Source organism: Papio anubis, chromosome 4 (genome assembly GCF_008728515.1).
Source record: "Papio anubis isolate 15944 chromosome 4, Panubis1.0, whole genome shotgun sequence".
Taxonomy (NCBI): Eukaryota; Metazoa; Chordata; class Mammalia; order Primates; family Cercopithecidae; genus Papio; species Papio anubis.
Window position 1 is genome coordinate 108,054,365 of NC_044979.1, and position 14,723 is coordinate 108,069,087.

Consider the following 14,723-nt stretch of genomic DNA (forward strand, 5'->3'; position numbering starts at 1 on the left):
ATAGTGTTTCTAGACATAACAACAACAATGTTAACAAAAAATATCTACTGAGTGCTCGTTATTGTCTCAAGCACTATGTTAAATGCTTCCCATGCATTTTTTTGTTTGTTTAATTTCCCAGTAACACTGAAGTGAGTTTTATTATGTATAACTTCATGTTCTGAATGAAATACAACAATTTTAAAAAGTGCAGGCAACTTGCCAAGAGTAGTATCAGTGAACAGCAGAGCCAGTATTCAGACAGTAGTCGTAGGGGAAGAAAAGAAATTGGACATTTCAAAAGTACTTAGTAGAAATAATCCACAGAAATAGATAGAAAGTAATTTATAAAGAGACAATATAATGTCACCATTGTGTACTCTAAGAAAATCTCTTTGAGTATGTTAATTACTCTCAGTAAAAGGTCTTTTTTATTATAGGAGCTCAGCATTTCAGTGCAATTCTTTCTGGGACTAGAAAGAGACAGGACAAGCCACACTGATAGTTCTCTGAATAAAATCTGAGGTGAGACTTGAATTTATCTGTGATTTTTTTTAAAAAAAAGGAAGACGCAAACATGCATACAAAGATAACATATTTTAAAACAGAGGAAAACAGAGTCACATTGGTGTTTGGGTTTATTATTTTTCTAGTAGATGTGTTCTTGTCTATATGGATATGACTGGTGTGCAATTTTATGTACTCACTGAGATCTTTATTTCATGTATTCTAAAAAAATGGACTTGAGGTATGGGTTTTGGGTAAGTCTCACAAAGGCAAATGTTAGTTATCATGTCTGCATGCCCAAATATCTTTAAGAGCTGATTTTAATGGGTTTTCAAGGTCTTTTTATTTTCCTTAGGATGACTTTATTTATTAAAAGATAAATAAAAATGACTATCACTTATTTCCATGCATTGATTGAGGTAAAAAGAATAAAGCAACTATTCCCGGTAATAAAATCTCTAAGTGTATCCTGAGTTCTCTCTCTCTCAGTCAAGATTGGTTGCAAATGTGGACCAGATTAGTTTGATCTCCTTCAAAAGCAGTTCATTGATTATACAATATGATCACTTCCATGATATATTTTTAGCTTTTCTCAGAAAAACAAACTTCCAAGAAAGAGCATTAGAAATCTACTGTAGAATTTCATTAAGACAAGTACCTCCTTAATGTAGTTGCCTCAAGAAGTGCATGAAAGACAGTTTACTTTTAGACTGGGCGCAGTGACTCACGTCTGTAATCCCAGCACTTTAGGAGGCTGAGGGGGAAGATCACGAGGTCAGGAATTCTAGACCAGCCTGGCCAACGTGGTGAAACCCAGTCTCTGCTAAAACTACAAAGGTTACCCAGACAGGGTAGCATGCGCCTTTAGTCCCAGGTACTTGAGAAACTGAGGCAGGAGAATCGTTTGAACTCCAGAGGCAGAAGTTGTAGTGAGGCGAGATTGCGTCACTACATTACAACCTGTTCAAGAGAGTGAGACTCCGTCTCGAAAAAAAAGAAAGAAAGAAAAAAGACACATGGATGAATGGATGAATAAAGTCTGTTTTTTGAAATAACTAAAAGCATATCACTGTACCCTTCGATTCACAGTCATCTCATACCCAAAGCAGTAGTTAGGTTTCTTAATACAACTCCTAGAAAAGGAGGGACTAATTTAAAATATCACGAGGTTCATTCCGCAGCATGCAACCTAGCAAAATCCTTTCCCTGATTTTTCAAGCCAGAGAAGTTCAGATCAGGAGGAAATAAAAAACACAAAAACTTACCATTTGCATCTTCTGAATAATTGCCTTTGGGATCCACTGTGGTGACATCTAGAAGAATTAGAGCAAGTACTAGTCAATTGTTCATGCCCATTATTTGTCAAGGGGTGTGTGTGTGTGTGTCTGTGTCTGTGTGTAATTAAATGAATATTTATAAAACCTGTCAAGTTTTTATAGGCAAGAGGCAAGAGGCCAGTTATTAAAAATATGAGCCCACAATCCCAGAAATAATTGGTCTGATTCTATGTAATTAGGTAGATCTAATTCATATATTATGTTTTGCACATCAAGATGCTGAAGTTCGTGAAGAATACTTTTTTCGTTTTTTATTCCAACTGGAGTGTAGTATCCAAGAACATTTGGTTTTCCTTCTGTATGCATAGCTCCTAGCACAGTGCCTGCCACAAAGTATGTTTTTCATCAATACTTGTTCAGTGGAAAAATAAACAGAACAAGTGGCTCCTTTACAGTCTTCAGCACACACTGCTTACCTGAAATCAGCAAAAAAAAACCAAAAACCAAAAACCAAAAAACAAACAAAACAAAACAAAAAAACACAAAATAATTTTGTGATTTTTTTTTTTTTTTTTTTTTTTTTTTTTTTTTGTGGCAGCATCTCACTGTCGCCCTGGCTGGAGTGGAGTATAGTGTGGTGTCATCATGGCTCACTGAAGCCTCAAACTGCCCAGGGTCAGGTGATCTTCCCATCTCAGCCTCCCGAGTATCTGGGAGTACAGGCACACACTGCCATGCCCAGCTAATTTATGTACTTTCTGTAGAGACAGGGTTTTGCCATGTTGCCCAGGCTGGTTTCGAACTCCTGGTCTCAAGCAATCTTCCTGCCTTGTCCTCCCAAAATGCTGGGATTACAGGGATAAGACACCACACCCGGCCAAGAATTCTTTCAGTCCTAGAATCCACGACGGAATCTTACAATGTTTGAAGGAGTCTAGTTTAGAAAAATTTCTCACCTAAGCAGAAAAAAGCAGTCATACCTTTTGAAGTTATGCATATTCCCAATGTCCCCAGCAAGTACCCATGATTTTTCTGGAGGTACGGTGTTTCCGGACATAACGACAACAACATTAACAAAAGCTTATATCCACTGAGTGTTCATTATTGTCTCAGGCACTATGTTAAATGCTTCCCATGCATTTTTTGTTTAATTCCCCAATAACACCGAAGTGAGTTGTATTATGTATGGCCCCATGTTCTGAATGAGGAAATAAAGTTTAAAAAGTGCAGGCAACTTGCCGAGAGTCGTATCAGGGAACAGCAGAGCCAGTATTCAGACAGTAGTCGTAGGGGAAGAAAAGAAATTGGACATTTGAAAAGTACTTAGTAGAAATAATCCACAGAAATAGATAGAAAGTAATTTATAAAGAGACAATACAATGTCACTATTGTGTACTCTAAGAAAATCTCTTTGAGTATGTTAATTATTCTCAGCAAATGCTCGTTTTCATTATAGGAACTCAGTATTTCAGTGCAATTCTTTCTGGGACTAGAAAGAGATGGGCCAAGTCACATTGATAGTTCTGTGAATAAAACCTGAGGTGAGAGTTGAATTTATCTGTGATGTTTAAAAAAAAAAAAAAAAAAAGGAAGACGCAATCACGCAAACAAAGACAACATATTTTAAAACAGAAGAAAACATTGGTGTTTGGGTTTATTATTTTTCTAGTAGATGTGTTCTTGTCTATACGGATATGACTCTGGTGTGCAATTTTATGCACTCACTGAGATCTTTATTTCGCGTATTATAAAAAAATGGACTTGAGGTATGGGTTTTGGGTAAGTCTCACGAATGCAAATGTTAGTTATCATGTCTGCATGTCCAAATATCTTTAAGAGTTGACTTTAATGGGTTTTCAATGTCTTTTTATTTTCCTTTTAGGGTAACTTTATTTATTAAAAGATAAATGAAAATGACTATCACTTATTTCCATGCCTTGATTGATTGAGGTAAAAAGAATAAAGTAACTATTCCCGGTAATAAAATCTCTAAGTGTATCCTGAGTTCTCTCTCTCTCAATCAAGGTTGGTTGCAAATGTGAACCAGATTAGTTTTATGTCCTTCAAAAGCACTTCATTGATTATATAATATGATCACTTCCATGTTATATTTTTAGCTTTTCTCAGAAAAACAAACTTCCAAGAAAGAGCATTAGAAATCTACCGTAGAATGACATTAAGAGACGTGTCCTCCTTAACATAGTTGCCTTGAGAAGTGCATGAAAGACATTTTACTTTTAGACTGGGCGCAGTGACTCACATCTGTAATCCCAGCACTTCGGGAGGCTGAGGCGGGTGAGTCACTTGAGGTCAGGAGTGCAAGACCAGCCTGGCCAACTTAGTGAAACCTAGTGTCTACTAAAAATACAAAGATGACCCAGACATGGTGGCGTGTGCCTGTAGTCCCACCTACTTGAGAAACTGAGGCTGGAGAATGGCTAACTAGGGAATCGGAGGTTGTGGTGAGTGGAGATCACGCCACTGCACTCCTGCCTGGGCAACAGAGCGAGACTTCCTCTCAAAAAAAAAAAAAAAAAAAAAGGCACAAGGATGAATAAAGTCTGTTTGTTGAAATAATTGAAAGCAAAACACTATACCCTTCAATTTACAGTCATCTCAAACTCAAAGCAGTAGTTAGGTTTGTTAATACAACTCCTGGAAAACGAGGGACTAATTTAAAGTATCACTAGGTTCATTCTGCAGCATCCAACCTAGCAAAATCTATTCCCTGATTTTTCAAACTAGAGAAGTTCAAAAGTTAAAATGATCAGGAGGAAATAAAAAAGCACAAAAACTTACCGTTTGCGTCTTTTGAAAAACTGTCTTTGGGATCCACCGTGGTGACATCTAGAAGAATGAAAGCAAGTACTAGTCAATTTTTCATGCCCATTATTTGTCAAGCTGTGTGTATGTGTGTGTATGTGTGTGTGTGTGTGTAATTAAGTGAATATTTATAAAACCTGTTACAGAGAAGCAGGAGGACAGTTACTAAAAATATGAGCCCACAATCCCAGAAATAATTGGTCTGATTCTATGTAATTAGGTAGATCTTATTCATATATTATGCTTCTGCACATCAAGATGTTGAAGTTCGTGAAGAATACTTTTTCCTTTTTTATCACAACTGGAGTGTAGTATCCAAGAACATTTGGTTTTCCTTCTGTATGCATAGCTCCTAGCACAGTGCCTGCCACAAAGTACGTTTCTGATAAATACTTGTTCAATGGAAAATAAAGAGAACAAGTGGCTACTTTACAGCCTTCAGCACACACTACTGACAGGAAATCAGCAAAAAGAATAATTTTGGATTTTTTTTTTTTTTTTTTTTTTTGAGGCATGGTCTCACTCTCACCCAGGCTGGAACGGAGTATAATATGGTGTCATCATGGCTCACTGAAGCCTCAACCTCCCCAGGGTCAGTCGATCCTCCCATGTCAGCCTCCTGAGTAGCTGCGAGTACAGGCACTCAGTACCATGAGCAGCTAATGTTTGTATTTTTTGTAGAGACAGGGTTTTGCCATGTTGCCCAGGTTGGTTTCAAACTCCTGGACTCCAGCAATCTTCCTGCCTTGTCCTCCCAAAATGCTGGTATTACAGGGATAAGACACCACACCGAGAATTCTTTCAGTCCTAGAATCCACAACAGAATCTTACATGTTTGAAGGTGTCTAGTTTAGAAAAATTTCTCATCTAAGCAGAAAAAAGCAGTCATTTCTTTTGAAATCATGCATATTCCCAACATCCCCAGCAAGTACCCATGATTTTCTGGAGGTACAGTGCTTCTGGACATAACAACAACAACATTAACAAAAGCTAATATCTACTGAGTGCTCGTTATTGTCTCAGGCACTGTGTTAAATGTTTCCTGTGCATTTTTTGTTTAATTTCCCAATAATACTGAAGTGAGTTGAATTATGTATGGCCCCATGTTCTGAATGAGGAAATAAAGTTTAAAAAGTGCAGGCAACTTGCCGAGAGTCAATATCAGTGAACAGCAGAGCCAGTATTCAGCGGACTGGTAGTCATGAGGGGAAGAAAAAATTGGATTTCAAAGTACTTGGCAGAAAATAATCCTACAGAAATAGATAGAGTCTTTTATAAGAGAGACAATATTATAAATGTCACCATTGTACTCTAAGAAAATCTCTTTGGTATGTTAATTATTCTCAGCAAGTAACATTTTTTATTGCTAAGATAGAACAGGTTTTAAATTCTTTCTGGACTAGAAGAGACCCAAGGATGATCACATTGCTAGTTCTCTGAATAAAACCACAGAATTGAGGTTAGATTTATCTAGTATTTAAAAAAAGGAAGAAGCAAACATGCAAATAGGAATAACATATTTTCAAAACAGAAGAAAACTGAAATTAGCATTGGTGTTTGGAACATTATTTTTCTAGTAGATGTGTTTATGGTCTATATGGATATGACTCTGGTGTGCAATTTTATACTGCACTCCACTGAGATCTTTATTTGACGTAATGCAAAATGGACTTACGACATATAGGTTTGGGTGTAAGTCTCATGAATGCAAATGTTAGTTATCAATGTCTGCATGTCAAATATCTTTAAGGGCTGACTTTGTGGGTTTTTCAATGTCTTTTGTTTTCCTTAGGGTAACTTTATTTGTAAATAAATGAAAATGACTATCACTTATTTCCATGCCACCTTGATTGATTGAAATAAAAGAATAAAATAGCTCTTCGGTAATAAAATCTCTAGAATTAGCCACAGGTTCTCTCTCTGTGGAGTTGATTGCAAATCATGGACCAGATTAGTTTTATCTTCTTCAAAAGCACTTTGGTGATTATATAATATGATCACTTCCATGTTATATTTTAGCTTTCTCAAACAAACTTTGAAGAGCATTAGAAATCTACTGTAGAATGACATTAAGAGACGTGTCCTCCTTAACGTAGTTGCCTTGAAAAGTGCATGAAAGACAGTTTACTTTTAGACTGGGCGCAGTGACTCAACGTCTGTAATCCCAGCACTTTGGGAGGCCAAGGCAGGCGGATCACTTGAGGTCAGGAGTTCGAGACCAGCCTGGCCAACATGGTGAAACTCCATCTCTACTAAAAGTAGAAAAATTAGCCAGATGTGGTGCCAGGCACCTGTAATTTCAATTCTCGGGAGGCTGAGGTAGAAGAATCGCTTGAACCTGGGAGGTAGAGGTTGCCGTGAGCTGAGATCACAACATAGCACTCCTGCCTGAGCTACAAGAGAGAAACTGTCTCAGAAAAAAAAAAAAAAAAAGACATTTTACTTTTAGAATTTAGTGTGAAGTAAAACACATTGTGAAACTGTAACTTCTCTCCCATGTAGTATTCACTGCCCTGAAATTTACTATACTATTTATTTTGCCGTGATCACTGGAAAAATCAGAACACTTATGCACAGTGGTAAGACTACCCTCAAGCTTTACACTTTTGTCTTCTCTTGGTGTCTCAGCAAAGGAAATAGAAAATTGGGACTCTAGGGGCTGGGCACCCTGGCTCACGCCTGCAATCCCAGCACTTTGGGAGGCTAAGGCGGGCAGATCACCTGAAGTCGGGAGTTCGAGACCAGCCTGACCAACATGCAGAAACCCCGTCTCCACTAAAAATACAAAATTAGCCGGGCGTGGTGGTGCATGCCTGTAATCTCAGCTCCTTGGGAGGCTGAGGCAGGAGAATCACTTGAACCCGAGAGGCGGAGGTTGCAGTGAGCCGAGATTGTGCCATTCCACTCCAGCCTGGGCAACAAGAGCGAAACTCCATCTCAAAAAAAAAAAAAAAAGAAAGAAAAGAAAAGAAAATTGGGACTGTTTTTATAACCCCACTTCAGTTAGTTTTAGGAAAGGCTATACCTAATACAGTAAATACACGAATGAACATATCCATGCTACCGTGTTGAAAGCAAGCATTTTCCCTGCCATTGTTTCTTTTGCACTCCATCATAGCCCCAGGAGAAAGTCAAGGCAACTGTCCAAATCACATTTGATCATTGCAGAAACTCAGGATCTGAAAAGCTAAAGACTTACCCTAGAAATTTGCAATGGTACATGGCAAAGGTCTTCAAATATTTTGTTAATGCTTGTTCCCCCACTGGCTAAAAAGGACTTGTTAACCACAGGAAAATGCACAAAATGAGTCCTTTTCATGACCACTCTGGAGCTGTTGGACTGTTATGTTCATATTCAGGATGTTGACATACAGTGAGGGACTGGACAACTGGCCCAGGGCACGTTCAGCCCTCTGCCCAATGGTCTAGACGTGTACAGAGTCTGCATCAAAGGCACTGTTTGGGGACCTCATGCATGAATTATGAGTGACCCTGAATGATCAGGAAGCGAGTATATTCGCTGCACTGTCATGCATCCTCCTTAGGACAGTAACTCATCCTTGTCTGCTCATCCACATTTCCACTAAGCCTGGCGTGTCATAATTGTACAATAAATGTTTACTGAGATGCATTCACCAATGGTAGGAAATGCATTTATTATGGAAAATGGAAAAATGTTTGTACATGTAAACCTTACCAACCTTTAACTATGAAATGTTACTTTATGGTGACATGTAAACTGAAAATCTGAAAAGCACAAGGCCTCCATAAAACTACAGTGGCCAAGACTATTTTATGTTTTGTAGAGCCTCGCTCTGGCTTCTTCAGATAAACATCATTTTGTCAACAATGAACCCATGGTTTGTAGGTTAAACTTTGTGGGTAGCAAGATTGAGGTGAGTTACTCTCCTGCTTGGGCAGAACATTCCTGAAAGATGTATACTTGTTTTTATTTCCCAATCAAGTAAAGTCGTCAAAAGAAAGGAGAACTCTTTTTGAGCATTTACCACTTGCTACATTGCTTCCTGTGCACATTGTTTCCTTTAATCCATCTAACAACCCTAAAAACCAGCATGTGACTTTCTTATTTTGGATAATGGAACTGAGGCTGAGAAACCTTCAGTAACTTTTTCAATTTCGTTTTCTCCAAACCCATACCATTTTAATTCTATAGAAAAGTAGCAGGGCATTTACACTACCATTAAACGTAACAACATCTAAGAAAGATTTATGTTTGTTTTTCATTAATTACTGAAACAAAAAATGCAGGATTCCCTTTCAAAGACGTGTTCTGAGAGATGATATGTGTAAACACATACCTGTCTTTATTGGAGGAAAGATAATTTCTTGATCAACTCCATTTCTATTATTCTCGTGTCTGATGATACATCTGTGCTCTTTATCCAGTGACTTTTCTGGCACAGTTAACCAGCTAAATTTCATGTATGTGTTGTTAGTCTTCATGGTGTTCCCCTCTTGGGATTTCAGAACCTGGTTGCTGTTCTTTTCTTGCCAACGTATCTCAATAACATCTGGGAAAAATTTCTCAAGAAGACAAAGGTATGTTCCAGCCTTGTGGAGGTTTGTTTCAGCAATGGAAGGAAGAAAAATAGTGGGCTTGGGTGAAACATCTGCATCAAGGTGTTTATCTATGGGGAGAAATGGAATATGAATTTAAAAGAATCATGAGAGAAACACACACATTGCACGGTTTGGAATGGCCTAGTACATAACAATAAAAAGAGACGGTGCCGTTGAGCTAGTGTCCACCGGGGCCTTTCATTCAGGATAGGCTGCACAGTACTTATTACTGTGCTTCTTTTATAGATGTTGAAAAGAGGATCAAGAAATTAAATAACTTGCCAAAAGTCACAGCTCTCAAGTGTCAGATGCTGGATGAAAACCTGGCCTTTGTTTATTCTGCACATGCTGTGAGGGAGTGTGATTTTTAACTGCCTCCTACCAAGGCTTCCAATGTTCACGAACATATTTATTTTATTTTTATCTCTTTTGTTTCATCATATGAAGCATGTTTTCAAGGTGGATGGCAGGGGAAAGGGGAAAAAGATCAGATAACTTCAATGATCTTTCTACAGATGAGACTCTGGTCCTTTTCCCACTTCCCTTTTCCATCCTTTGTAACTTATGTTCTTTGGCCAAATAACACACATTCTCACGTTTCACAATTTTGTGTCCTCCCACTCTTCATTTCACTGATTCTGCGATGCACCATATTTATCTGATTATTTATCTTATTTTCTTATTTCCCATATGAATAAATGTCAGAATTTTAAAATATTATTATTTATCTTATTTCCCATATGAACAAATGTCAGAATTGTTTTTGTTTGTGTGTGTGTGTTTTTTTTTTTTTTTTTTTTTTTTTTTTGAGACTGCAGCTTGCTCTGTCACCCGGGTTGGAATGCAGCAGCACAATCATGTCTCACTGTAGCCTCAACTCCCCAGGCTCAAGTGATCCTCCCACCTCAGCCTCCCAACTAGCTGGGACTACAGGTATGCACCACCATGCCTGGCTAATGTTTGTTTTTTGTAGAGACACATTTCACCATATTGACCAGGCTGGTTTCAAACTCCTGCACTCAAGTCATCTGCCTGCCTCAGCCTCCCAAAATGCGGGGATTAGAGGTATGAGCCACCATGCCTAGCCATTTTGTTCACTTTCATTTTTAACAATACACAGTCACTTGTTTTAGTGAGAATCTACTTCCACGTGTACGTACTGTCTATCGAGTTAACCATGTAGCTTCAATGTGTATACCATGAGCAGTCCTCCTAGTTAATATCTAACTTTATATAACATCTCAATTTCACATCTGCACCCTCCAAGTTTTGGGGTGGAGCAATATTTACAGCTGTACCTCCAGATTATTCACCATCTCTTGAATTTAGAAACAAAATGGCAACATTTCCAAAACTCTTATTTAAATGTTTTATTGATTATTTTCAGAAATCCTCTCGTGTTCATCTTATCCAGTAATACACTTATCAAAATTTTGTTTTGCTTTAGAAAACATACACCAAAAGCAGGTTTTATTTTGGAATTTCATTTGAATTTTAAGAATGACTAAGAATGCACCAGGGGTGTATTTTTTTATACTGGTTTTTATATAAATTTACCCCATTAATGAGAAGATCTATGTAAATCAGTATATCTCTATTTTGACTCCTTATGTCTCTCTTAGAATTTGTATCTGTTCTCTATATTACTTAACTGTTTTAAAGCTCCACTATTCTCTTTGTCTTAGCCTGCTGAATAAAATCTATATGTAATTGCTCTATTAAAATCATGGTTCCAGCGCTTCTTATATGCATAGGGTCAAGATATATAACAAAGCATTATACGTTTACAAAGGCATATCACTTGAATCTGGAATGTTAATGGGTTCTACATTTATTTTTAATCTAATAACTGAAATTAGAAATGTTACAATTCTTTCTAATTTGATTTCGAATTGAAATTCCAATGCTTTGGCTGATGTGAAGTGAGTTTGATAATTGAACAATTTCTTAAGAAAATAAGAATTAAATTTCTCATTTGAGAAGAAAAGAAAACAATCTTGATAATTTCTGTTTCTGTAGCAAAGTTTCTGATTTTCATACAAAATTAATGAACATATACAATAATATTAATTTTTGAGCATGCTATAAATTTAATTAGGCATAATGTGCTTACTTTAATTTCATACTCTTTACTTTTAGTGCAAATAGTATTTTATTTGTTATGCTTGTGAGACAGTGTATATTTTTCCACTATATAGTTTGTTTCTAATTTTAAAAGCATGTTATAAAATATAAGATTAATTTTTCAATTGTACATTATCTTTCTATAATTTTAGTCTCTAGTCAATATATTTTCCAATCTAATTTTCATCCTAGGAACTAGTGTCTCTTCATGGAAATACTTCTAATTCATTGTACTAAAGAAATTAAAAATCAAATGATAAACTTGGACATTTTTTGTATGGTACCATGGCATTCATTGCCTCTTGTCCCCTTTCTTTAGCTAGATTCTTTAAGTTTCATTCTTTTCAGGACAAAATGAATCTGGAACTTCCATAACTTCCTCAACGTAATAGTTAACAAATCATTAAATAGCATACTTCATTATACATGGTAAGGGCCGATATTCTGGATCATCCTCTCACATGATTTTTAAAAATACTACTTTTAAAATGTACATATTAAGAGTGTTTTTTATGGTCAAGTATGATAAGTTTTTACTTCAATCATAAATAGAATTTATATATTTTATTTATTTAAAATGATAAACCTGCTGGATTCATCTATGTACATTTATTTGCATAATTAAATAGTATATGTGAGTTAAATTGCCTAAGTTGTTTGTAGTTTATTAAAATACAGCATTGCAAATTTACCAAGTATCAACTACATTTTCTATAGACGGCATGATATATTACATCTACATATGGGTATTTATTTAAGTGTTCTCTATTTCTTATTTTTTCATTAGATAAATAGTTATAGCCATTTTATATTTAAATATGTTTTTCAGATTTATGATGTTTCCATCTGGATTTAATTGATTTGATATCTTGACCATTTTTGGTAAGATTTTAACCTTTTTTTTTCCTGAGACATAGGAAGAGAACCCTAAACTAATTGGCTACAAATCTTAGGACCAATATGTTGGTGTTAGAAATGGTATCAATTAAGATAAAGGATTAAGTAAAGCACATAGAACAACAAAAATAAAAAATAAACATCTTAATGCAATGTTTTTGCCAAGTGATTAAAAATCTGCTAACAAGAAACGAATCGATAAGTTCAATTTTTGTGTGTGTGAGCCGATGTTGAGATAACCTTCCATTTGAGCAGTTAGAAGTACAGCTGAATCCTCTGGAGAAATTTTATGGGCTGAGAGCAACTCTCCATAGTAGATCCCATTCTCTCTTTACACGTGAATCCAGAGAACATTTGTTGGGCACCTATTTTGGGTTGGACAATGTGCTGAGTACTAAATTCACACTATCTTGTGCAATTCTTATACAACCCTGCTGAATTCATACTGTTATCCCATTTTATGAATTAGAAAACTGAGGTCAGAGAATAATCACTCAATTTCACTAAGCAGTGAGTGGTGGAGGCAGAGTTCCAGGTGGACCTCACTCCAACACCCGGGCTCTTTCACAAGAGTCAACATCTCTTGTGACCATCAGAGATGAATATGTGTCCACTTTATGGAGTCTATCACAAACTTACCTGTCATAATACATTTTGTCTCAGGGTCAAACATTTAAATGGTATCATTTCATACAATATATATGAGCACTTTATAGAAGTCCATATATGCACAAAGGCAAATCCTATTATGATATTTGTGCAATGTTATCTGTGTTCTCTTTTAGTATGAGCATTTGTTTTAAAGTCTCTCCTGAGATTTCTACATCAAATCCCCATCTAATTCCTCTCTTTTCTAAACATTATTACATTATTCCAATGTAATCATTTCTTGCCTTCCCTCTATTACCTTGGAAATATTGTATTCTTCTGATACTTACCTGTGACAGCAAGTGTTGTTCCACTGCCAAAGAGTTTCTTATAATAATTCCACAATGATTCAGTCCATATCAAAAACTCTAATTCAGTTTCCCTGAGTTCTTCAAATTCTGGTGGTCTGGGATTCTCAAAAGACCAGGGTTCCAGTGCTGGTTAATTTTGCTCATAACAAGCTTTGTTGCTTCACAAATCAAATAACTTAAAGCTTTTGGTGTTTTATTTATCTAAAAACAGTGATGTTAGTGGAAATCAGTTCAACATCACTACCAGCACTGAAGTGAGACCAAAATGAAACAAGATATAAAAAAGCAATTTGATTAAAATGTTATAGATCCCAGTGCAGTGGCTCATGCCTATAATCCCAGCACTTTGGGAGGCTGAGGTGGGAGGATTGCTTGAGCTCAGAACTTCAAGGCCAGCCTGGGCAACATAGTACCTAGTGAGACTCCATCTTTACTAAAAATAAAAAAAGCATTAGCAGAGCATGATGTGCATGCCTGCAGGCCCAGCTACTCAAGAGGCTGAGGCAGGAGGGTTACTTGAGCCTAGGAGCTTGAGGCTGCAGTGAGCCTTGATCACACCACTGCACACCCACCTGGGCAATAGGGGAAGACCCTGTCTCAAAAAAAAGTGCTATGGAAATATAAGAGGTTATGATGATGATGTCATCATCATTGTTATGATTAGCAATCTGTTTGCTATGATTGTGTGCCTTGACATGACATTTTAACCCTATAGGACCAAGCATTGCCTTTACTAAAAAAAAAATTCAGTGTTTTGGAGTGTGGCGGTTAAATCTGTAGCAATTAAGCAGGAAGAATCACTTCTTTCTCAGTTCCTCTGTTTGCATTCCACTTTGCTCTGACATGCCTGGGATTCTGAAAGCCATTGTCCCCATCATCACAAGAAACATGCCTTCCACACACCCAATCTTTAATAGGCTATCATTTGCCTTACCTGCCGTGTTAAGAAAATCAAAGGGAACATTGGCTAAAGTCTAATATACGCAGTCAGTGTATGGAAATTCTTCACTTTTGTTTTTCGAAACAAGTGAGGCTTTTTCTAATCAGCAGCACAATTTATTTGCCTTCCAAGTTTCACCAGAAACTTCAACCTCAAACTGACTTCTGTCTAGTTCATGCCAAAGTCCAGCTTAAAACACCTGGCTTGACCCTTCAAGGCAGAATGGCTAGAGAAATGGCAGGAGGCCTGGTCCTCAAATCCATCTTTCTGCCGTCACTTTAGATCACTACATGTCATCTGCCTGACCGTGTCTGCTGGGCATCACCATCTGTGCATGTCATTAAATGTCAGGCTGCCCATAGCACTGATGCAGTGGTAATATGCAATGGGTTTGTTTCATGACCATTCCTTTCATTTTCCAAAATGGAATTTGAAGGCAATGGCCCACTCTTCCATTTGCTTCTAGAGGACTCATGCATTGAAGTCCTTTTCTAATTTAGTAATAGAAAAAAATACGATATTTGAAAAGTTGATGTGCTTCTTTTTATCAGTTAGTAAGAAGTATGTATTCCCCTACCTTTTTCTCCTTCCTTTGATGATAAAATTTTAACCTGTGCTCCTTGCTAGGTAATCACA

At 36.9% G+C, this 14,723-nt stretch overlaps 1 protein-coding gene and 1 long non-coding RNA gene across 14 annotated transcripts in view; both read right to left on the minus strand.

Annotated features, from left to right (window-relative positions):
* Positions 1–14,723, minus strand: part of LOC103882891 (T cell receptor gamma constant 1) — a 126,456-nt gene that overhangs the window by 30,129 nt on the left and 81,604 nt on the right. For all 7 annotated transcript variants that reach the window (XR_004183257.1, XR_004183259.1, XR_004183258.1 and 4 more), the window contains 2 exons: positions 4,563–4,610; positions 1,752–1,799 (listed from right to left, as the gene is read on the minus strand). Coding sequence is in view for 3 of the 7 variants with exons in the window: in XM_031665374.1 (XP_031521234.1) it covers positions 1,752–1,799; positions 4,563–4,610 (96 nt within the window). In the remaining 4 variants the exon portion in view is untranslated. The remainder of the gene's footprint in view (positions 1–1,751; positions 1,800–4,562; positions 4,611–14,723) is intronic.
* Positions 8,960–14,723, minus strand: part of LOC116268535 — a 102,255-nt gene continuing 96,491 nt past the window's right edge. For 2 of the 7 annotated variants that reach the window (XR_004183262.1, XR_004183263.1), the window contains exons 2-3: positions 13,127–13,174; positions 8,960–9,235 (exon numbers count right to left, since the gene is read on the minus strand). This is a non-coding gene — a long non-coding RNA (uncharacterized LOC116268535). Of the gene's footprint in view, positions 9,236–13,095; positions 13,703–14,723 lie in introns of those variants that run through there. The other 5 variants (XR_004183261.1, XR_004183260.1, XR_004183264.1 and 2 more) reach the window with 5 other exon arrangements.